Source organism: Embiotoca jacksoni, unplaced genomic scaffold (assembly GCF_022577435.1).
Source record: "Embiotoca jacksoni isolate LCO1_2020_lvr unplaced genomic scaffold, fEmbJac1.0.p SCAF_54, whole genome shotgun sequence".
In the NCBI taxonomy this organism is placed as follows: domain Eukaryota; kingdom Metazoa; phylum Chordata; class Actinopteri; family Embiotocidae; genus Embiotoca; species Embiotoca jacksoni.
The window spans coordinates 901,391-924,328 of NW_027185408.1; the positions used below are offsets into that span (position 1 = coordinate 901,391).

Below are 22,938 nucleotides of genomic sequence, written 5' to 3' on the forward strand. Positions count from 1 at the left end.
GATGCGATGTCTTCAGGCCCAGCCGGGCTCGAGGTGTTTGTGGCGACGTCGGTGCTCGCCTCTTCCAGGGTCCGCTGCGGTTCCAGTGCTGGCGCGCACTGGGTCAAGTGAGACCACGTGTCTCCTTTTCCTTTGAGCCTCACTGCATGGGAGGTCCTCTCTGTCACCAGGAACGGTCCGGTCCACCGTGGCTCGTCCCACTTTCGTTTCAGGTCCTTCAGGAGGACCCACTCGGCCGTGTGCGGCGTTCCTGGCTTCCCAGGGAGCCTGTCTCGGCTACCTGTGTAGAGAAACTTGACACCAAAGCTGTTAGTTGATCATAGTATGGCTTATATTTCATCCAGGAACTTGTTTCGATCGTCACCCGGGTTTCCTGCCCCTGGACCTGGAAACTGCTGTCCAGTCCACAGCTCAAAAGCGGTGAACCCTGTGGTAGAATTCACAGAGCTGCGCACTGCCATCAATGCTACTGGCAGAGCCTCCACCCAGGACAGCTTGGTTTGCGCACATACTTAACTGATTTTACTTTTCAGTGTCTAATTCATTCTGATGGGTGTCTTGTCCGCAGTCAGGAATCCTGCTCTGATCCATTGCCTCAGCTCTACGTGAATAGCGCCCACCACATATACTGCGTCTGTGTAAATATTTCCTTCGGCCCATTCCAGCGCTCTAATCATCTGCAATCTGCGCTGATTCCTTTCCCTCCACTGGTTCTGCCACCACTTCTTCAAATCCTGCCTGCGTTCTCCTGACTACCGCTAGGGCTGCTTTCAGCCCTTCCACTGGATGTCTGTAACAACAGCCGTCGGTGAACAATGTTTCCTCAGCTTCCTGTAAGGGAGTACTCTGTAGATTTTCTCACCCTGATATCTTTCTGCACCCTTTCTTCACATACATGCGGCTCTCCTTCTGCCTTCATGTGTGTATGTGATGTGCGGTGCTGTCAGTGTTTTGTCCAGTCTGGTTTGTCTTAGTGATGACATGGTGAACTCTGTAGAATTCACCTATGCCACGACTGTGTGTGTGGTGAGTACTATCAGTTGATGTTGCATAACTATGTGTGCTTTTTCGTGTAAAATTTTAGACACTCCTGCTGCATGTCCTGCAGGGGATGTCTGGCTTCTGTGGCATCTAGTGTCACACTTACATACATCAGCACCTTCCTGTCACCCCCTTTTTCTGAAACAGCACATCATTTGCTGAAACAGCACATCATTTGCTGTCTGGGCTGTTTCAGAAACATCCAGATAGAATGGATCCGTGTAATCTGTTACCGACAGGTCAGTGGCATTGCTCAGGGCATTCTTGGGTGATATAAACGCCATTTCAGCCTGTGTGGTCCAGAATAAGGCTACAGTGAGGTTCCTCCTAGTCTTTTGCTCATTACCTTTTCTTTTATTTCTTTTATGTTGTGGTCCTAATGTTCTATTATTATTTATCTACTTATTCTAATCCGCCCTTCTACTTCTGGTGTGACTACCGCTCTCCTATACTACACTGTCTTTGGGCCTCTTTAAACTTTAACGTCTTAAATCTCAGTATTCTCTTATTTTCTTTGATCTATCTTATCCTTAACTTTTATCTCTTAACTTCGTTCTATCTTTTCTATTAACTCATCTCTAACTAATCTCATATTATTTTAAGTTGGTTTATTTTACCTTATCTTATCCAATCAATCAACTATTCTTCTGAGACAGGTTCTGTTTCAGAAGTTGAATTGCTGGTTCATCAGACTTCCTATTTGATTGTTTAACGCATTTTTCCACATCACCGCCCCCTTTTGTCCCCTGTAGTATTCTGTTGTTAGCGTCTCTTAGCAGTGATCACGTGACAGGTATAAAAGGAGTTCGAGTCGGTGGAGTCTGTCGAGGTCAGCCAACTGTTTCTGACACCCAGATTGTCCGTGCCTCCCGTACTTGTGCCACCGGATCCATCTCGGTGTTTTACTGCCTCTTGTCATGATTTCAGTGTCTTTTCTTTTTTTATTGGTCTTTATTTTGATGCCTGTTGCTTGTGGTTGCTCCGAGGAGGAGTGTTTGTCTCTGTCCTCACTCTCTCTGTCCACTTCTTGCGGTGCAGACATGGTGCTGGTCTGCTGTATTGCCTCCTTTGCTCTCAGGGTGTCTTGACTGTGTTGTTGCAGAGTTTAATTTTCCTCTGCACTGGTAGAGTCCTCCTGCTTCCCTCTCTGGCTACCACACCCAAACCCTCTCAATCTGTCCGTGATCTTTGCATCTTATAATATCTCTTGTTTTTACTGTGGGTTTGTTTGATTTTCCCACCTTTGGGCTCTCACGGGGCTGTGATGCAGATTTTGCTGTCTCTAACCTAATTTTCTCCCTTACTCTCCCCGTTGTTTTGTGTCCTTTTTACTTATCAGTAGCTTTTGCGTCTGGCGTCATCTAATTGGAGTTTTAAAAGCTGAGCCTGTGCCTGTCTCAGCTCCTCCTCCTGTTGCTTTTTCCTCTGTTATCTCTATGCTATCACTTATCTTAGGTTATTCTTGTTTATTCATGTATTTTCTTCAATTTTTAACCCATATTTGTTTGTTTCTCTCTTTTTTTTTTTTAATTGGCTTTCTTAACCATATTGTTTCTCTATCTTTTTTTTTATTATTTCGTTTTTTTTTAACTATCACTTTTATTAATTGTTCCCGTTCTTTTATTTATATATTGTTATGTTCTGGATTATTCTAGTCATTTGTTTGTCTCCGTTGTTCTAAGTTTTTAGCGCGATCTTTCAGCGTTAGTTTTACTGTGTTCTGATTTTATTTTTTGCTTACTTCAATTTTTGTTATTTCTGACTGAGATTCTGCCTCTGTTTATGTTATCCTTCTCTCTCAGTAATTTTGTTCATCTAGTCCTTTCTTCACCTGCTCTTTCCGTTTACTCTCCCACAATTGCTGTGTGGCTCCGCCTACTAATGCCATATTATGCAAACTTCTTCTCCTATCCTGCATCTCTTCCTTTTCCTTTTTTAATTTGTTTTTTACTGTTTATTCAACACTACCACACAGTGATAATTCAACACACACGTGGAGATCGAGTGTGAATGACTCCTTTAGGTCAATTTGTGGATCTAGTGAGACAAGCTTCTAGGCTGAATAAATTCAGTCCGGTCTCACTCTAGGGGTCACCCCAGATACCACAAATCTTTTAATTCACGCTCACTTCTTCACCAACACCACCCTTTGTCCCCACAGAACAAGAACTTGCCGAGACTGGATGTCTCTATAAAACTTGCTTAGTTCTTAGAAGCCACCCACATTTCCCTTTTTTCCTCTTTTCCTTTTACCGCATCTTTTAACATGTCTTCCAACTTCTTCTGTCTTATCTTTTCCTTTTTATCGCCTGCTGCAGTACCCATTCCTGCCAGCACCAGCTGCATCTGGTACTCATAGGGTCCCCAGCCACTGTCGTCCATCTCACCCTCAAATTCTCCCTCCATTTTGTACTTCCTTTGTCTTTCTATTGCTACCCTTCCCCCACGCCTTTCCTGGCGTGTGCTCCACTTACTTACTTTTATTTCTGAGAGAATCACTGCTCTCCCAGTATTATACTTACAGCTCTATTTAACACTATTTCTGAGAGACGCCGCTCTCCCAGTATTAAACTACAGCTTTATTTAACGTTATTTCTAAGAGATTCGCTCTCTGAGCTTCGCTACTGCTCTATTTAGCTCTATTTTTGAGAGATTTACTCCCCGGGCATCTCAACCACTCTATTTTTGAGAGATTTACTCCCCGGGCATTTCAACCACTCTATTTTTGAAAGTCGCCGTTCTCTGAGTATTATATTTTACAACTCTTTTTAACTCTCTTGTTCAGATTCACGCTTCCCGGGTCTTCCAACCCACAGAATTCGGGGGGTTCCTGAAATCCCCCCCGGGCCTCTAACCCAGCGCTTGCCAAGGCCTCGTCAGACCCTGGTAGGGTCCGCCACCACCAGGACTTAATTCGGGGGCTTCCTTACTTCCCCCGGGCCTTTCACCCAGCTTTACCAGTGCCCCGTCAGGCCCTGGTTTGGTCCGCCACGACCTGGACTTTACTCGCTTCTCTTCCCGAGAGATTCCGCTCTCCACAACTTTATTTAGCCTTTTTAGCGATTCAGTTTACACAGATTCACAGAGACTTTTTTAGTAGTAGTCAATCGCAGAAATTCAGTTTAAACTCGGTTTTCTGCTTACCTTCGTGCGGTCGACCTGGTCTCTGAGTGCCTGTGCTTCACTGAATCAGGTCCGAATATGCCTCTATCCCGGACGAGCCCCCAAATTGTTGTATCTCAAATTGTTGTCCCCAATTGTTTTCCCCGAGTCCGTTGATAGAAGCAGTCTTTAGGCATTTACCGGTCTTAGTTGATTTTTATTAAGCGTAGTTTACAAGATATCTTGGAGAGCCCAACATCAACAAACGTCTCTTTGTTGGATTCTAACTTCCCGCTTTCCGGCACATACCCTTATGCTATTGGAAGAGGCGTGACCTATACTGTGACGGGAACATTTGCATATTATGTTCGTCTGGTTGTTTTCCACTGTCCTCCGTTTAAGCCACACCTCCTCTTGCCTGATAGGGAGTTGCACCCCACGTGACCCTTCCATACAGATTCCTGTTGTCTATGATAATACAAACAATCAACACATTCAGTTCCCTCGAACACATTTCATTTCCTAATATGATGCACTAGTTGCATCCTACTTTTGGCCATATTTCATACCCGTAATGCTTTCTGCATAAACAATGTGTTTTACAATTATTACAATCAGTATGCATTTTGAACGTACATCATATGAGCCCACATATGCTTTAATCAGATCTATATTCCACAATATGTATATATGTATATATATATATATATGTTTAATCCAGTCTTTAGTCAAATGCTATTATGATACTATATGTAACCCTGTCGACTCAGCATTAAGATATACTGCACACAGCTGTGTGCCCAAGGTCATGAAAACACGAAGTAAGTTTCGGTACGTGATAACTCACACGCGAGCTGAACTCAGATTCAGGAGGTCACGGTAATTATAATGAGTTGGTACTCCTCTTGTGGAACATGCGAGACTAAAGTCCCGCCCTACTGTGTATAAAGTATGTAATATCAAGTGCTGAAGAGAGACTCCAACAGAGAGACCTCTGGTTGATGTTGGGCTCTCCGTGATATCATGTATGCTGAAGTTGCTGAATAAATCAACTTGCTGATTGAATCTGCCTATTGGTGTCTCTGATCAAACAACTCGGTGGAATCAATTGGTGAATTCCAACATTCCCCACAGAGAGCCTGTTTTACCTTCTCAACCGCCCACTGGCCCTGCTCCGTCCACTGGACCGAATCTGAGGCACCTTTCCGGGTCAGGTCGGTCAAGGGGCTGGTCAGTTCCGCGAAGACCGGGATGAACCGTCTGTAATACCCCACCAGCCCCAAAAACCGCCTCACCTCTTTTTTTGTCTTGGGCTGCGGACAGGCCGCGATAGCCGCCATCTTGTCCACCTGAGGGCGCACCTGCCCGCCGCCCAAGTGGTACCCCAGATACCAAACCTCCCTCCGTCCAACTGCACATTTCTCTGGGTTGGCGGTGAGCCCAGCCTGCCTCAGGGACTCCAGCACTGCACCCACCCGCTGCACATGCTCTGCCCAGGTGGTGCTGTGGATGATGACATCATCCAGGTTGGCGGCCGCATATGCAGTGTGCGGACGCAGCACCCGGTCCATGAGGCGTTGGAAAGTGGCCGGGGCACCGAACAACCCAAAGGGAAATGTGGTGAATTGGTATGACCCAAACGGAGTGGAGAAGGCCGTTTTTTCCTTGGACTCTGGCGAGAGAGGAATCTGCCGGTAGCCCTTGGTTAAATCCAGTGTCGTGAAGAAAAGTGCAGTGCCCAGCCGGTCCAGGAGTTCATCGACCCGGGGCATTGAGTACGCATCAAATCGTGACACATCATTCACCCTGCGATAGTCCACACAGAGCCGAATAGATCCATCCTTCTTGACAACAAGAACAATGGGGCTACACCAGGCACTGTTGGACTCTTCTATTACTCCCATCTCCAGCATAGCCGCCAATTCTCTCTGAACAATTTTTCTCTCATGTTCAGGTAGCCTGTAGGGTCGCGACCGCACCGTCACGCCCGGAGACGTCTCAATTTTTTTTTTGTGATTTTTTTGATTTTATACACTTTATTAATCCCCGAAGGGAAATTTCTTCACTACAGCAGGGGGGCTCTCAGGGGGGAGCTGCTGCAGCAGGCTGCCACTAGCACGGCGCCAGGTAACCTGACCTGAGGTGCATGTTTTTGTGCACTATGAGGTTCATGCGTCCTGGCAGGAGGGAGAACACATCAGCAAACTGCTTCTGCAACTGGGCAACGTCTGTTCTCTGGGTCCCAGAGAGATTGGCGTCGAAAGGGAGCGAGGCAGGATTGGTGGACTATGGAACCTCTGGCCCCAGCTCCTCTCTCAGATACCGCGGACACCAGAGAAACAGACTCCGCCTCTCTCCATGCTTTTAAGAGGTTGAGGTGGTAGAGCTGTGTAGCTCCGCCCCTGTCAGATCGCACCACCTCATAGTCAACGTTCCCTGCTCGCCGTGTGACCACAAAGGGCCCTTCCCACTTGGCAAGGAGTTTTGAGCTGGAAGAAGGAAGCAATACAAGTACCTTTTCTCCCGGTGTGAATTGCCTCAGCTTGGCCCCTCTGTTGTACAGCCGTTGTTGACGCTCCTGGGCCTGGAGCAAATTCTCACGTGACATCTGACCCAGTGTGTGGAGTTTTGCTCGCAGGCCCAGGACTTATTGAATTTCACTTTTGCTGGAGCTCGGACCTTCCTCCCAGTTTTCTTTAAGCAGGTTGAGCACCCCTCGTGGTTTCCTGCCAAACAGCAGTTCAAAGGGAGAAAATCCCGTCGAGGCCTGGGGGACCTCACGCACTGCAAACAACAGAGGATCAAGCCATTTATCCCAATTATGTTAATCGTCGTGTATAAATTTACCAATCATGGATTTTAAAGTCTTGTTCAGACGCTCCACAAGACCGTCAGTGTTGTGGGTGATAAACACTGGTCCGAATAGACTTAATGCCCAGTAATCCATAAAGTTCTCTCAGTGTTCGTGACATGAACTGGGTTCCCTGGTCAGTCAGAATCTCTTTCGGGATTCCGACTCGAGAGATGACCTGAAAAGGAGCCTGTGCAACACTCTTTGCCGAAATGCTGCGCAACGGCACTGCCTCGGGATATCGTGTTGCGTAATCCACCAGAACTAATACAAAGCGATATCCGCGTGCGCTCCGGTGAAATGACCCGATGAGGTCCATGCCAATACGTTCAAATGGGACCTCCATCAAGGGTAGAGGATGTAAAGGCGCCCTCGGAATGGCCAGCTGGTTTACCAGCTGACACTCCGGGCAAGATGCACATCAACGGCGCACAACCCCCCGGATGCCCGGCCAGTAAAACCAGGCCATTATCCAGTCCTTAGTTTTATCATATCCCATGTGGCCAGCCATCAGGTTAGGTAGGTATATACTTTATTAATCCCCGAGGAGAATTTTTTTTATAGTGAGCCGCCTGGAAAATCATTTCCCGATGGCTTTTCGGCACCAACAACTGGGTGTTTTCTTGACCTGTTTGAGTGTCACAACTCACCCTATACAGCCTGTCCCTAATCAATGAAAAGTGCGGGTATGACGGCGCTGCGTCAGGGCGCACCAACTGACCATCAATTCTTATCACTTGGTCAAAGGCGAAGCGTAGAATATCGTCCCGAGACTGCTCAAGTGGAAAATCCTCCATGGAGCATAATTCGGGAACCGGTGGAGTCTCCACAGGAGTCTCCGCCGGTTCCCCCTCCCTCTCTGCAGCGTCGGACAACCTCGCGTCACCGCTGAGCACAGCACACATCCCGCATGTCCCTGCCGGTCATGAACGCACCCCTGTACACTGCCCCATTAATTTATGAAACCCGGGCAAATCTGTCCCCAAGATTAGGGGGTGCGTAAGGCGGGAGCTAACCGCAGCCTTCACTTTATGTTTTTTTCCCCCCATATCTAATTTCTACAGCCACCACCAGATAATCGTGAACATCCCCATGCACACACTTAATTCTCACCCACGATGCCTCCACCAATGCCCCGGGCCGAACCAGGCTCTGGTTGATCAGCGACTGCATACAGCCCGAATCCACCATCACCAGATATGTACCCCCCTGGATCCTTACCGGAACGCGATACGTCGCTCCTGGACCGGGGGAGGGTGTTGGAGGGCCGGCAACCCTAACCGTCTGTCCTGCTCCCATTAACGGACATTCCCTCCAGTAGTGTCCGGGCTGCCCACACCTCCAACACTCCTGCTCTGGCAGTTGAGGAACCCCCTGCAGGTTGGGAAGGGTGCCGGGGCCGGCGAACCTGGGGGTTGTTGGTGCCCACGGAGTTGGCAGGGCCTGAGCCACCCCCGGTTGCTGGATCCTCCTCCACGGCGCAGGAATCAGTCGGGCTGCAGCTGGCGGCCGACTGCCATCCCCCTGCCTGCTGGGATAAACCGCGAGGTGGTCCTCGGCAAGGGTGATGGCAGCCTCTCGCGTCGCTGGACGGTGGCAGCGGACCCATGCCGCTGTCCTGGCCGGCAGTCCCTCTGTGAACTGCTCCCCCACGATCTTGTCCACCATCGCTCGTCCGGCGCTCTCCGGCTGCAGCCATCTGGTCGCCGAGTCCCTCAGTTGCTGAGCGAAGGCGAATGGCCGGTCCCCGAGCCCCGGCCTAGCCTCCCGGAAGCTCCTCCTGTGGTCCTCTGGGGACAGGCCCAGGCGGTCCATAATGACCCTTTTCACATCCGTGTATTGTCGTCTGGACCTGGGAGGCAGCCCCAGAGCCGCTGTCTGTGCCTCCCCTGTCAGGAGAGTCAGGAGTCGCACCGCCCAGTCCGCCGCCGGCCAGGCACACGCCTCCGCCATCAACTCGAACATGTCCATAAAGACCTGTACGTCATCCACCGGCGTCATCTTGTGCATGGCCACCCCGGTGAAGGACGCCAGTCCTGGCGCTGGTGGGGCCGCCGCTGGCCGGGCCGCTAGCTGTTCCCAGGCGTGGGTCTGTCGCTCAGCTTGGGCCTGCAACGCGCCCAGGAGCTGGCGGTTCGCCTCCGCCTGTTCGCACTGCATCGCCGCGATCCCACGCAGCATCTGCCCCTACACGACGATCGGCTGCGTCGGCATTCCGTTCTGCTGTTCATCTGTGTCCATGCCCCCACAGTGGGTGCCACTGTAGCAAGCTTGGTGCTACCGGGGTCTCTCCTGGACACAGATGACACGCTCAGTCGTATGTTCGGGTGTAAAATACTTTTATTTGCCCGGCCCATACACCAATGTCCTCGTGCAACCGCTTCCTCCTCAGCCTCCTTCTCCCTGCTCCCTTTATAGGGGAGAGATTATCAGTCCACATCCAGCTCAGCTGTGCTCATCAGTTTGTATTCGGCTCAGCTGTGCTCATTACCCCTTCCCGGCACTGTTCCCTGAACAACTCCTCCCACTCTCTACCCGCTGCAGCTGAGCTAACCACACCCCACCACCACAACCTAAATTCACAAAATCCGGTGGACACGTGTATCACACCTAGACGCACAAAAAAGTTACATTGCACCATTATGTCACCTTGTCAGGAAGTCCACCATTTTGAATTTAGTCACCATTTTGGGCGATTCTGACACGTTGTACTTTGTTGAACTCGTCCTGCTGTCCGCTCCATGTTTCTTCTTTCTCTGCTCGGTTTCCATCTTAAAGCTGCTGATGAACTTCTTCACTCGCCGGCTTCACGACGATTATTTCCTCCATCAGAAGGTAACAAACAGTTTCCATCTTCATCTGATAGGTTTTTGACATGGAACCGATCCGATCAATAAAAATGCCGTCGCTGTCTGTCAGATCAACGCTGACTCTTCTGAAGCAGCTCCTGAACTTTTAAACCCAGCTCAGTTTTCCTGAACTCGTTCTGTGTTTTCTGTTGCGACCGCATGAAGAGTCGACATGTTCAGTAACTTTGAAACCGTCGATCATTTTAACGGCCCGTGTGATTCAGTTAGTGGGGAGCGTTCACTGTCCGGTCTGACGTTGTTCACAGCTGGACTGGTTGGTTATTAACAGGTAATAAAGTCATCAAATATGTGACAGTCAGTCAGAGATCTTTGAAAATGTTCACAGTGAGGAGGAAACAGAAACACGTTCAATTCTCTTTCTGGAATAACGGAGCATGTTTTTCACATCATGTCTGCATCATGTGTTCAGAAACATGTTTTACATTCTCACTGTCTCACTGATGAATGTTTTGCTGTAGATGATGTGGGATTCATAAAAAAACAACAAGGTTCAAAGTTCTTTGATTGCAGCTATAAAATGATAAAACCTTCTGTGATGACATCGTTATCATCCATCAATGATTAAACAGCAAAGACATCAAATACGACACGACTACAGAAACAGTTTAAAAATATGTTTTTCACTGAGGTCATATTTCAACATCAGCGACTCTTAGAAACTACAGCTGTGTTGAATGTTTTCATGGATCTGTTCAGACTCTCTCAGCTCTTTGTTGAGCTTCAACACAGATGGAGGCGTCGCTGAAAAACAGCCTCAGCTCCTCCAAATGGAGCAGATTTTACAAATAAAAGAAAATATGAACTTTTATAAAAAAAAGTTACAGCCTGTTTAGGTTTAATACTTTTACAGACTCTCTGTTCTTTCCTTCTTTCATGTAGAAGATAGAAATATTCACATTTATCTTTGGACTCTGAGATGTTTTATTTTCTTGTGATCAGAGTTGAACTCTGGTTTTCTGTCATCTTGAAGTTTCCAGACTTTGACAGTGAGGTTCTGAGAGGATGACGAAGACGTCAGACTGATGATGAAGCAGAATCAGCAGCAGCTTCTCTCTCTGTGTTTCCTCTGCAGGTGAAGGTAGAACGACTCTGTGACGGGATCTGAATTCACCTGGTGAGGATTTCATTCACTTCTGCCTGAATTCATCACATCACCTCCTTTAAACAAGTGAAATATAACTTTTAGCAGGTAGATCAGAAAAACACACCTGGACAGAAATGAAGAGAGTTCATGTTGTTTCCTAACATCCATCCTCAGTGGAAATCTGAACAGGATCTGAACTGTATTTACTTTGGCGCCCTCTGGTGGTGGAATCCAGAGTGACACTGTTGTAGTGTGAATGTTGTTGTACGTACTGAGCAGGTTGTTGTGTTTGTGTGAAGCTGTGGGCTCTGCTATGGATCAGTGGGAGGACAGAGAGGACGGAGTCCGTCCCTCTAAAACCACTCTGTGTGGGGAACATGAGAGCCGGACCGAAGCTCAGAGGTGAGACGACCGTCTCTAACTGTCCACGACTCTTCTCCACGTCACAGCTCAGCACTCACATCACTGCACCATCATTATTCTCACTCAGAGCTCTGTGTGTTCTGTTGAAGAACAAAGCAGCAGCTCAGACATGCTGGACCTGGACCTGGACCTGGACCTGAACCTGAACCTGTTAGCAGCTATGTGTCCATGAAGAGTGACCGGTCTATGATGAAACCTATGAACTTCAAAGATGGACACCAGTCTGTTAAACAAAGGTAAAAATGTTTAAAGGTTTTCTTTTGGTTTCAAACCCTCCTGATGTCATAACGTCTTTGTGTTGAACTTATTATTCACCTCGATAGAAGATTGGAGACATCTGGAGAGACAGTTGGCAGCTTGGACAGATGATCTCAGGCAGTTGAATCTGTATGTTCGTTGAAAGGAACCAAACTGTCTTCACACAGAGACTCAGAAGGAAATCTGTTCAGGGAGCTGGAGAGGAGGAAGAGTTGTCTGTAACAAGTAACCCTGCATGACGTGGTCCTACAGTCAGAAACCTCAGAGCAGGCCATCATGTTTGAGCTGACAGTGAAGATCAAATTAAAGAGGCCCACAAGAAGAAAATGGTCAAAGATCACAGGGGTGGGATCACCTCAGCTCAGAGGATCAAAGGACGTCAGACTCAGATTCTTTAGTCTCTTTAGTTCAGCAATGCCAGTTTGTTGGAACTGCAGGTTCATGGAAACACACTGGATGTATTCATGTTTCTGTTAGTGTCCAACAAAACACACAATCTGCAGGGTTAAAACTGAAAGCTACACATCTCTGTTTCCATCAGGATCCTTCAGCAGGAACCAGATTCTCCTGAACCCAGCTGTGTGTCCATGAAGAGTGACCGGTCTATGGGGGAACCTATTACCTTCAAAGATGGACACCAGTCTGTTGAACAAAGGTAATAATGTGAAATGTTTGTCATTTAGTATCAAACCCTCCTGATGTCATAATGTCTGAACTCAGTCTGCTGGTCCAGTGGTGCTGAACCCAACCTCCATGCAACATTGAAGAGAGGTGTCAGCCAAGACAGCCACAAATGTTCAAAGCCTTTTGCATCTCAGGACTGATCCGAGTCGATGATGTTCTAATAACTAAACTCCAGACATCACCATTATTGACAGGCCGAGCTTTGAGTGAGTTTTTTTGAATCATAAAGCAGCAACAGAGAATCTCCTGCACATCACCTGCAGGGTTTAAACCCACTGAATCCAAAGGTTGATAAAAGTCTGAAGATCAAAGGTAAGAATGAGAAATACTGGCGTCTGACTGGATTAGTGATTTAAAATGGATGTTTTGTCTTCCTGTTCAGCTTCTGTCAGGTGTTGGTTGTCTTGGTAACTAAAACCATGAAGTCTCTTTACTTTATGTTTCTGGATTAATTCTGACCAAACATCTTCTTTTTTGATGTTGACTTTACAGAGTTGATCAGCAGGACTCAGACGTTCCTGAAACAAACCTGGACTCCATATTTCTGGTGTGTAAACACACAAACTAAATAGTGAATTACCAAAACTCACATTCTCCCTGCTGCACTCTGTAGACCAGCAGGATTTCAGTCCATATTTAAAATGATCTGATACGTTCTGTGTGTTAAAGTTTATATATTTCTCTGTTTCAGCTGCTGGAGGAGAACATGATCAGTTTTGTAAAGAACGAGCTGAAGAAGATGCAGAAAATTCTGAGTCCAGATTACCCAGAATGCTTAGAGAGTCAGGGTGAGGATGAAGAGCAGAGGAGGAGCAGAGAGTCATTTCTGAAGATCACGCTGCACTTCCTGAGGAGACTGAAGCAGGAGGAGCTGGCTGACCGTCTGCAGAGCAGTAAGAGGATTTTAACAGCTGGAACATGATGGAAAGAGGAAACATGGGAGAAACTTAGATTTACAAACTCTGCTGTTAATATGATGCAAACATCTTCATCACATCTGTGAATTCTTCTGGACTGAAAACAGTCAGAAACTGTTTGTCCACAACGGGTGTGAAGAATTGATTTCATGGAGACGCGAAATATTTTCGACGTTAAAAAGTTTTTCTTCAGGTTTACTGAGACATTCACTTGTTGTTTGTTTGTTTGTTTATTTAGGAACTGATGCTGCACAGTGTCGACAACATCTTCAATCTAACCTGAGGAAGAAGTTCCAGAGTGTGTTTGAGGGGATTTCTAAAGCAGGAAACCGAACCCTTCTGAATGAGATGTACACAGAGCTGTACATCACAGAGGGAGGGACTGCAGAGGTCAATGATCAACATGAGGTCAGACAGATTGAAACAACATCCAGGAAACCAGACAGACCAGAAACAACCATCAGACAAGAAGACATCTTTAAAGGCTCACCTGGAAGACATGAACCAATCAGAACAGTGCTGACAAAGGGAGTGGCTGGCATCGGGAAGACAGTGTTAACACAGAAGTTCACTCTGGACTGGGCTGAAGACAAAACCAACCAGAACATCCAGTTCATGTTTCCGTTCACTTTCAGAGAGCTGAATGTGCTGAAAGAGAGAAAGTTCAGTTTGGTGGAACTGGTTCATCTCTTCTTCACTGAAACCAAAGCAGCAGGAATCTGCATCTTTGAACACTTCCAGGTTGTGTTCATCTTTGACGGTCTGGATGAGTGTCGACTTCCTCTGGACTTCCACAACAATGAGATCCTGACTGATGTTACAGAGTCCACCTCAGTGGATGTGCTGCTGACCAACCTCATCAGGGGGAAACTGCTTCCCTCCGCTCGCCTCTGGATAACCACACGACCTGCAGCGGCCAATCAGATCCCTGCCGAGTGTGTCGGCATGGTGACAGAGGTCAGAGGGTTCACTGACCCGCAGAAGGAGGAGTACTTCAGGAGGAGGTTCAGAGATGAGGAGCAGGCCAGCAGCATCATCTCCCACATCAAGACATCCAGAAGCCTCCACATCATGTGCCACATCCCGATCTTCTGCTGGATCACTGCTACAGCCCTGGAGGACGTGTTGAAAAGAAGAGACGGAGGAGAGGTGCCCAAGACCCTGACGGAGATGTTCATCCTCTTCCTGGTGGTTCAGGCCAAAGTGAAGCAGGTCAAGTATGATGGAGGAGCTGAGACAGATCCACACTGGAATGAAAAGAGCAGGAAGATGATGGAGTCTCTGGGAAAACTGGCTTTTGATCAGCTGCAGAAAGGAAACCTGATCTTCTATGAATCCGACCTGACAGAGTGTGGCATCGATATCAGAGCAGCCTCAGTGTACTCAGGAGTGTTCACCCAGATCTTTAAAGAGGAGAGCGGGCTGTACCAGGACAAGGTGTTCTGCTTCGTCCATCTGAGCGTTCAGGAGTTTCTGGCTGCTCTTCACGTCCATCTGACCTTCATCAACTCTGCTGTCAACCTGCTGAAGGAACAAAGAGAAGAGAAACCTGATCCAACACTTTTCTACCAGACTGCTGTGGACGAGGCCTTAAAGAGTCCAAATGGACACCTGGACTTGTTCCTCCGCTTCCTTCTGGGTCTTTCACTGCAGACCAATCAGACTCTCCTACGAGGCCTGCTGACACAGACAGGAAGTAGCTCAGAGACCAATCAGGAAACAGTTCAGTACATCAAGGAGAAGATCAGTGAGAATCTGTCTGCAGAGAGAAGCATCAATCTGTTCCACTGTCTGAATGAACTGAATGATCGTTCTCTAGTGGAGGAGATCCAACATTTCCTGAAATCAGGACGTCTCTCCAGAGATAAACTGTCTCCTGCTCAGTGGTCAGCTCTGGTCTTCATCTTACTGTCATCAGAAGAGCATCTGGATGTGTTTGACCTGAAGAAATACTTTGCTTCAGAGGAGGCTCTTCTGAGGCTGCTGCCAGTGGTCAAAGCCTCCAACAAAGCTCTGTACGAGGATTTATCAACCATTTCAAACATGTTTAATTTTGTAAATAACAAATAAAACAGTTTGTGTTCATTGTTAAATCTTCTCCAGGCTGACTGGCTGTAACCTGTCAGAGAGAAGCTGTGAAGCTCTGTCCTCAGTTCTCAGCTCCCAGTCCTCCTGTCTGAGAGAACTGGACCTGAGTAACAACGACCTGCTGGATTCAGGAGTGAAGCTGCTGTCTGCTGGTCTGGAGAGTCCTCACTGTAAACTGGAGACTCTCAGGTCAGGAAATATCTGGTTGTTGATCAGTTAAATTATCTTTTAGTTCATGTTGGTGCAGATGTTCAACATCTGTAGAATTTTCCTTCTTGTTTCTGGAGTTGATGATATTTTTCTGACTCCAGTCTGTCAGGTTGTCTGATCTCAGAGGAAGGCTGTGCTTCTCTGGCCTCAGCTCTGAGCTCCAACCCCTCCCATCTGAGAGAGCTGGACCTGAGCTACAATCATCCAGGAGACACAGGAGTGAAGATGCTGTCTGCTGGTCTGGAGGCTCCTCACTGGAGACTGGACACTCTCAGGTATGGACAGACAACCAGAGCTCACACAGTGCATGTTTGTCTCATTGATTTGACTTCATGTGTTGTTGCTCAGGTCCATCATCATGAAGGATGACTTGTTTCTCTTGTTTCTGTTCAGAGGAGTGAGGAGGTCTGAGTTAGGAAACATGTGGATCCTCAGAAGTCTTTTATCAAATGGAAACAGCTGTTCATTAGAAACATTGTGAAGTTGGTGTCAAATCCTTCTCATCTTGAACCATGTTATCAGCCTGGCTGTAGGGACGACAGTGTTCATCAGTCGATCACCACTTTGGTCCAAACTGATTCATCTCAACAACTAATAAACATAATGAGATGAACTTCTGTTCACACAAATTTTAGAAGTTCAGGACTCAAAGTTCGGCCTCAGTCTTCACTCTGAAATACAGTCGTTTTTATATGAAGTTCTAAAATCAAGTCAGTTTTATTTTTCAGTCCAGAATTACAACTTTTCCTCCCAGAGCTTCAGTCTCTACAGCTGACTCCCTCCATCATTACACCCTCGATTCTGAACATGTAAATTACACAAACCAACTGAATGTGGTGGTTGGACTGATCTGTGAACAGTCTGAAAACAGTTCAGCTGTTCACGTGAATGTTGGTCAAACTGTTCATTTTAAGGGACAACATGCAGAGACCAATATTTCACATGTGGGAGGACATCAATAAAAACAGAGCAGATCAGTGGAGACTGAGCTCTCTGATTATTTCTACATATCTTCTTCTTCAGGTGTTTTCCTCACAGACAGCAGTGAAACCATCAGAGAGACAGTTGACACTGATGAGTTTCAGCCTGTTTCTGTGTCTCACTGACAAACTGAGGAACTCTGCTTCATGTTGAACAGCAGTTAGGACTCCTGTTGGATAGAAAATCATTGTGACTGTTTCTTCCTCCAGGGTGGACCATGATGGAGAGCAGTGGTTAAAACCTGGTCTGAGGAAGTGTAAGTTTGACTGATACACGTTACATTACATTTCATTTAGCTGATGCTTTTCAACCATGAGGGTACAAAACCAGAACAAGAAGAATCAAGAAAATACAATTTCTTCTAGAAAGCTGAACTACAAGTACAAAAAGTAAGTTCCATTTTAATCTACTAAAGTTCTCCTATTCAAGATAAAGTCTGAAGAGGTGTGTTTTTAGTTTGTGGTGGAAGATGTTCAGAGTTTCTGCTGTCCTGATGTTGTTGGGGAGCTCATTCCACCATTTAGGAGCCAGGACATCAAACAGTCGTGATTTTGTAGAGTGTTTAGCTCAGTGAGGAGCAACAAGCTGATTGGCCGATGCAGAGCGGAGTGAACGGGCTGGGATGTAAGGTTGGACCATGTCCTGGATGTAGACTGGACCTGATCTGTTCACAGCACGGTACGAAGTACCAATGTTTGGAAACGGATGTGGACGGCTACTGGTAACCAGTGAAGGGAGCAGAGGAGGAGAAGGAGGAGAAGAGGAGGAGGTAGAGAGAAGGGGGAGAGGAGGGGAGGAGAAGGGGGAGAGGAGGGAGACAGGTGGGGGAGAGGAGGGGGAGAGGAGGAGGAGGGAGAGTGGGGAGATAGGCGGTAGAGAGGAGGGAGAGAGGAGGGAGAGAGGAGGGGGAGAGGAGGGAGAGAGGAGTGAGAGAGTAGGGGGAGAGGAGGAAGAGGGAGGAGGGGAGGGGAGGGGGAGGGAGAGGGGAGGAGGAGGGAGAGAAGAGGGGGAGAGGAGGAAGAGAGGAGGTGGAGAGGAGGGGGAGAGGAGGGAGAGAGGAGTGAGAGAGGAGGGGGACAGGAGGGAGACAGGTGAGGGAGAGGAGGTACGGAGGAGGAGGAGAGGAGGAGGAGAGGAGGAAGAGGGAGAGAGGAGGGAGACTGGAGGGTTAGAGGGGGAGGAGGGAGAGAGGAGTGAGAGAGGAGGGGAGGGAGAGAGGAGGGGGGAGAGGAGGAGGAAGAGAGAAGGGGGACAGGAGGGAGACAGGTGAGGGAGAGGAGGTACAGAGGAGGAGGATAGGAGGAAGAGGGAGAGAGGAGGGAGACAGGAGGGGGAGAGGCGGAGGAGATGAGGGAGACAGGAGGGGGAGAGGAGGGACAGAGTAGGGAGAGAGGAGGGGGGAGGAGTGGAGAGAGTGGGGATAGAGGAGGTGGAGAGGAGGGAGAGAGGAGGGAGAGAGTAGGGGGAGAGGAGGTAGAGAGGAGGGAGAGAGGAGGAAGAGAGGTGGGGGAGAGAAGGGGGTTAGGAGGGAGACAGGTGGGGGAGAGGAGGTACAGAGGACGAGGAGAGGAGGAGGAGAGGAGGAAGAGGGAGAGAGCAGGGAAACAGGAGGGGGAGAGGCGGAGGAGATGAGGGAGACAGGAGGGGGAGAGGAGGGACAGAGTAGGGGGAGAGGAGGGGGAGAGGAGGAAGAGAGGAGGTGGACAGGAGGGAGAGAAGAGGAAGAGAGGTGGGGGAGAGGAGTGAGAGAGTAGGGGGGAGGAGGTAGAGAGGAGGGAGAGAGGAAGAAGAGAGGTGGGGGAGAGCAGGGAGAGAGGAGTGAGAGAGTAGGGGGAGAAGAGGTAGAGAGGAGGGAGAGAGGAGGTGGAGAGGAGGGAGAGAGGAGGGAGAAAGGAGGAGGAGAGGAGGGAGAGAGGAGGGAGAGAGGAGGAAGAGAGGAGAGGGAGAGAGGAGTGAGAGAGGAGGGGAGAGAGGAGGAGGAGGGAGAGAGGAGGGGGAGAGGAGGGAGAGAGGAGGAGGGAGAGAGGAGGGGGAGAGGAGGAGGAGAGGAGGGAGAGAGGAGGGGGAGAGGAGGGAGAGAGGAGGGGGAGAGGAGGGAGAGAGGAGGGGGAGAGGAGGTAGAGAGGAGGGAGAGAGAAGGGAGAGAGGAGGGGAGGGGGAGAGGAGGGAGAGAGGAGGAGGAGGGAGAGAGGAGCGGGAAAGAAGCGGGAGAGGAGGAGGAGAGGAGGAAGAGAGAAGGGGGACAGGAGGGAGACAGGTGAGGGAGAGGAGGTACAGAGGAGGTGGAGAGCAGGAAGAGGGAGAGAGGAGGGAGACTGGAGGGTTAGAGGGGGAGGAGGGAGAGAGGAGGGGGACAGGAGGAGGAAGAGAGAAGGGGGACAGGAGGGAGACAGGTGAGGGAGAGGAGGTACAGAGGAGGAGGAGGCGAGGAGGAAGAGGGAGAGAGGAGGGAGACAGGAGGGGGAGAAGGGGAGGAGAGGAGGGAGGCAGGAGGGGGAGGAGTGGAGAGAGTGGGGAGAGAGGCGGTGGAGAGGAGGGAGAGAGGAGAGAGGAGGGGGAGAGGGGGAGAGGGGGAGGAGAGGAGGGAGACAGGAGGGGGAGGAGTGGGGAGAGAGGAGGTGGAGAGGAGGGAGAGAGTAGGGGGAGAGGAGGGAGAGAGGAGGAAGAGAGGTGGGGGAGAGAAGGGGGTTAGGAGGGAGACAGGTGGGGGAGAGGAGGTACAGAGGAGGAGGAGAGGAGGAAGAGGGAGAGAGGAGGGAAGCAGGAGGGGGAGAGGCGGAGGAGATGAGGGAGACAGGAGGGGGGAGGAGTGTAGAGAGGAGGAAGAGAGGAGGTAGAGAGGAGGGAGAAAGGAGGAGGAAAGGAAGTAGAGAGGAGGGAGAGAGGAGGAAGAGCGGAGAGAGAGAGGAGGGGGAGAGGAGGGAGAGAGGAGGGGGAGAGGAGGGAGAGAGGAGGGGGAGAGGAGGGAGAGAGGAGGGGGAGAGGAGGGAGAGAGGAGGGGGAGAGGAGGTAGAGAGGAGGGAGAGAGAAGGGAGAGAGGAGGGGAGGGGGAGAGGAGGGAGAGAGGAGGAGGAGGGAGAGAGGAGCGGGAAAGAAGCGGGAGAGGAGGAGGAGAGGAGGAAGAGAGAAGGGGGACAGGAGGGAGACAGGTGAGGGAGAGGAGGTACAGAGGAGGTGGAGAGCAGGAAGAGGGAGAGAGGAGGGAGACTGGAGGGTTAGAGGGGGAGGAGGGAGAGAGGAGGGGGACAGGAGGAGGAAGAGAGAAGGGGGACAGGAGGGAGACAGGTGAGGGAGAGGAGGTACAGAGGAGGAGGAGGCGAGGAGGAAGAGGGAGAGAGGAGGGAGACAGGAGGGGGAGAAGGGGAGGAGAGGAGGGAGGCAGGAGGGGGAGGAGTGGAGAGAGTGGGGAGAGAGGCGGTGGAGAGGAGGGAGAGAGGAGAGAGGAGGGGGAGAGGGGGAGAGGGGGAGGAGAGGAGGGAGACAGGAGGGGGAGGAGTGGGGAGAGAGGAGGTGGAGAGGAGGGAGAGAGTAGGGGGAGAGGAGGGAGAGAGGAGGAAGAGAGGTGGGGGAGAGAAGGGGGTTAGGAGGGAGACAGGTGGGGGAGAGGAGGTACAGAGGAGGAGGAGAGGAGGAAGAGGGAGAGAGGAGGGAAGCAGGAGGGGGAGAGGCGGAGGAGATGAGGGAGACAGGAGGGGGGAGGAGTGTAGAGAGGAGGAAGAGAGGAGGTAGAGAGGAGGGAGAAAGGAGGAGGAGAGGAAGTAGAGAGGAGGGAGAGAGGAGGAAGAGCGGAGAGAGAGAGGAGGGGGAGAGGAGGGAGAGAGGAGGGGGAGAGGAGGAGGAGAGGAGGAAGAGAGAAGGGAGAGGGAGAGAGGAGGAGGAGGAAGAGGAGGAAGAGAGGAGGAAGATAGGAGGGGGAGAGGAGGGAGAGAGGAGTGAGAGAGTAGGGGGAGAGGAGGTTGAGAGGAGGAAGAGAGGAGGGAGAGAGGAGGTTGAGAGGAGGTAGAGAGTAGGGAGAGAGGAGTGAGAGGAGGGGAGGGGGAGAGGAGGGAGAGAGGAGGAGGAGGGAGAGAGAAGGGGGAGAGGAGGGAGACAGGTGGGGGAGAGGAGGTGGAGAGGAGGAGGAGGGAGACAGGAGGGGAGAGGGGGAGGAGAGCATGGAGATAGGAGGGAGAGAGGAGGGGGAGAGGATGGAGACGGGAGAGGAGGAAGAGAGGAGGAGGGAGAGAGAAGGGGGAGAGGAGGAGGAGGAGACGAGGGAGAGAGGAGGAGGGGGAGAGGAGGGAGACAGGTGGGGGAGAGGAGGTGGAGGGGAGGAAGAGAGAGAGAGGAGGGAGACAGGAGGGGTGAGGAGTCGAGAGAGTGGAGAGAGAGGCGGTGGAGAGGAGGGAGAGAGGAGGAGGATAGGAGGTAGAGAGTAGGGAGACAGTAGGGGGGAGGAGTCGAGAGAGTGGGGAGAGAGGCGGTAGAGAGGAGGGAGAGAGGAGGAAGAGAGGAGGTAGAGAGGAGGGAGAGAGGAGGAAGAGAGGAGGGGGAGAGGAGGGACAGAAGGGGGAGAGGAGGTAGAGAGGAGGAAGAGAGGAGGAAGAGAGAAAGGGGAGAGGAGGTACAGAGGAGGAAGAGGGGGAGAAGAGGGAGAGAGGAGGAGGGGGAGCGGCGAGAGGAGGAGGAGGAGAGGAGGAGGAGGGAGACAACTTAGTCCTTAATAGAATTGGAATAAAAGACCATCAGTTTAACTCTAAACTTGTTCTCTTTGACTCTCAGTTACTTGAGTGAAAACAAGAATCCAATCACAAACAATTCCAGCCACCAAAAACCATCCAAGCTTTATCAGTCAAGATATCCTAAAACAGCAGATGCAATAATAAACTTGATCAGAGAAGCGTATTTAAAGATTCTACTTTGTCTTAGTTCAAGTGATCCAGCTGGATGTCGTCCCCCAAAAGTCAAAGCCTGACAAAAAGTATCATCATTAAACTTTCTATGAACGAACAACAAGTCAGGAAGTAAAGAAAGAAAAAAGCCATCAGATGTGTCAGATGATAAACTGCAGCTGTGTCGTGTCTTTTTCTCTCCATCAGATTTCTGTGAACTTGAACTGGACACAAACTCAGTAAACAGAAAACTCAAACTGTCTGACAACAACAGGAAGGTGACGAAGGTGAAAGAAGATCAGTCATATCCTCATCATCCAGACAGATTTGACTGGTGGCCTCAGCTGCTGTGTAGAACTGGTCTGACTGGTCGCTGTTACTGGGAGGTCGAGTGGAGAGGAAGGGTTGATATAGCAGTGAGTTACAGAGGAATCAGAAGGAGAGGAAACAGTAATGACTGCTGGTTTGGAAGGAACGATCAGTCCTGGAGTCTGATCTGTTGTGATGGTGGTCGTTACTCTGTCTGGCACAATAACACAATAACATCCTCCTCATCCTCCTCCTCCTCCTCCTCCTCCTCCAACAGAGTAGCAGTGTATGTGGACTGTCCTGCTGGCACTCTGTCCTTCTACAGAATCTCCTCTGACACTCTGATCTACCTCCACACCTTCAACACCACATTCACTGAACCTCTGTATCCTGGATTTAGGTTCTGGTCAGATGGTTCCTCAGCGTCTCTGTGTTCTCTGTAGGAGGAAGAGTCTGTGGAAGTGACAGCAGCTTTAAATGTTGATGGTGGATGAAGTTTCTCTTTGGTTCACCGTTGAATCACTGATTGTGATGTCACAATATGTTTTGTGTCAGAAGTAGTGAAATGATGTCCTCACCTCTGAACTTTGACCTTCACTTCCATGTGGACAGATGAAGGTCAAACTGAGCTCTTTGGCTGATAAACATCAGCAGATTCTGGAAACCTGCTGCAAGACGGACTGAAAATGTCTCCGAAATCGAGGGGACAAACTTTTACACCTCATAAATCCTGTTGAAATATTTTGTCTTTCAGTTGATGAAATGAAACGTGACCGTACTTAGATATTTGAAGAAAGGCTCATTTAATGTCTGTTTGCTGTAGAGGTTGTGTTTAAGATGTTGTTTGAACCAACTATGTCCAAACGTCTATAATATCACTGAAAGGTTCAATTATTGTAAATAATTCACATTTCTATCAGCTGACAATAATTATTGAACTTAACCTGTTTCTGCTGAATCTACAGTTTGTTTCCAGCTGAAAGAAGTTGTTCATGAATGAAAACTAAAGTCTGTATCAAACAAATGCAGCTTTTAGAATTATTGACAATTTATCAGCTCCAAATATGTGAAAATAGAAGTTTATAAGAACGTCTGTTGGTTTGTTATCAATAAAAATAAAATGTCTACTTTTTAGTCCTTGATTTTTTGATATTTTAACCAATATTTAAAAAACATGAGAGATCCCCAGTATTACCATCTTTACACTATTGTTTTACACATACTCATGTTTTCCAACTGACTTGTAAAA

The 22,938-nt window shown here is 49.2% G+C and overlaps 1 protein-coding gene, 1 long non-coding RNA gene and 1 pseudogene across 2 annotated transcripts; all 3 read left to right on the forward strand.

Annotated features, from left to right (window-relative positions):
- The first annotated feature begins 10,810 nt into the window (after positions 1-10,810).
- LOC138212211 (uncharacterized) lies at positions 10,811-11,350 on the forward strand. Its single transcript, XR_011179411.1, has 2 exons — positions 10,811-10,978; positions 11,248-11,350. It is a non-coding gene; the product is annotated as an uncharacterized lncRNA (long non-coding RNA).
- Positions 11,351-12,809: 1,459 nt separating this feature from the next.
- On the forward strand, positions 12,810-17,267 carry LOC138212209 (NLR family CARD domain-containing protein 3-like; annotated as a pseudogene).
- LOC138212231 (neoverrucotoxin subunit beta-like) lies at positions 16,822-22,879 on the forward strand. Its single transcript, XM_069172534.1, has 2 exons — positions 16,822-16,898; positions 21,505-22,879. The coding sequence occupies exons 1-2, from the start codon at positions 16,822-16,824 to the stop codon at positions 22,130-22,132; spliced, it is 705 nt and encodes a 234-aa protein (XP_069028635.1). The 3' UTR covers positions 22,133-22,879.
- The last annotated feature ends 59 nt before the right edge of the window (positions 22,880-22,938 follow it).

Bases quoted from the DNA above. Each gene is read 5' to 3' on its own strand.
- LOC138212231 (XM_069172534.1), top strand. From the start codon at position 16,822: ATGAGGGTACAAAACCAGAACAAGAAGAATCAAGAAAATACAATTTCT. The intron at 16,899-21,504 runs GTAAGTTCCATT...AACGAACAACAA, and splicing joins CTGAACTACAAGTACAAAAA to GTCAGGAAGTAAAGAAAGAA.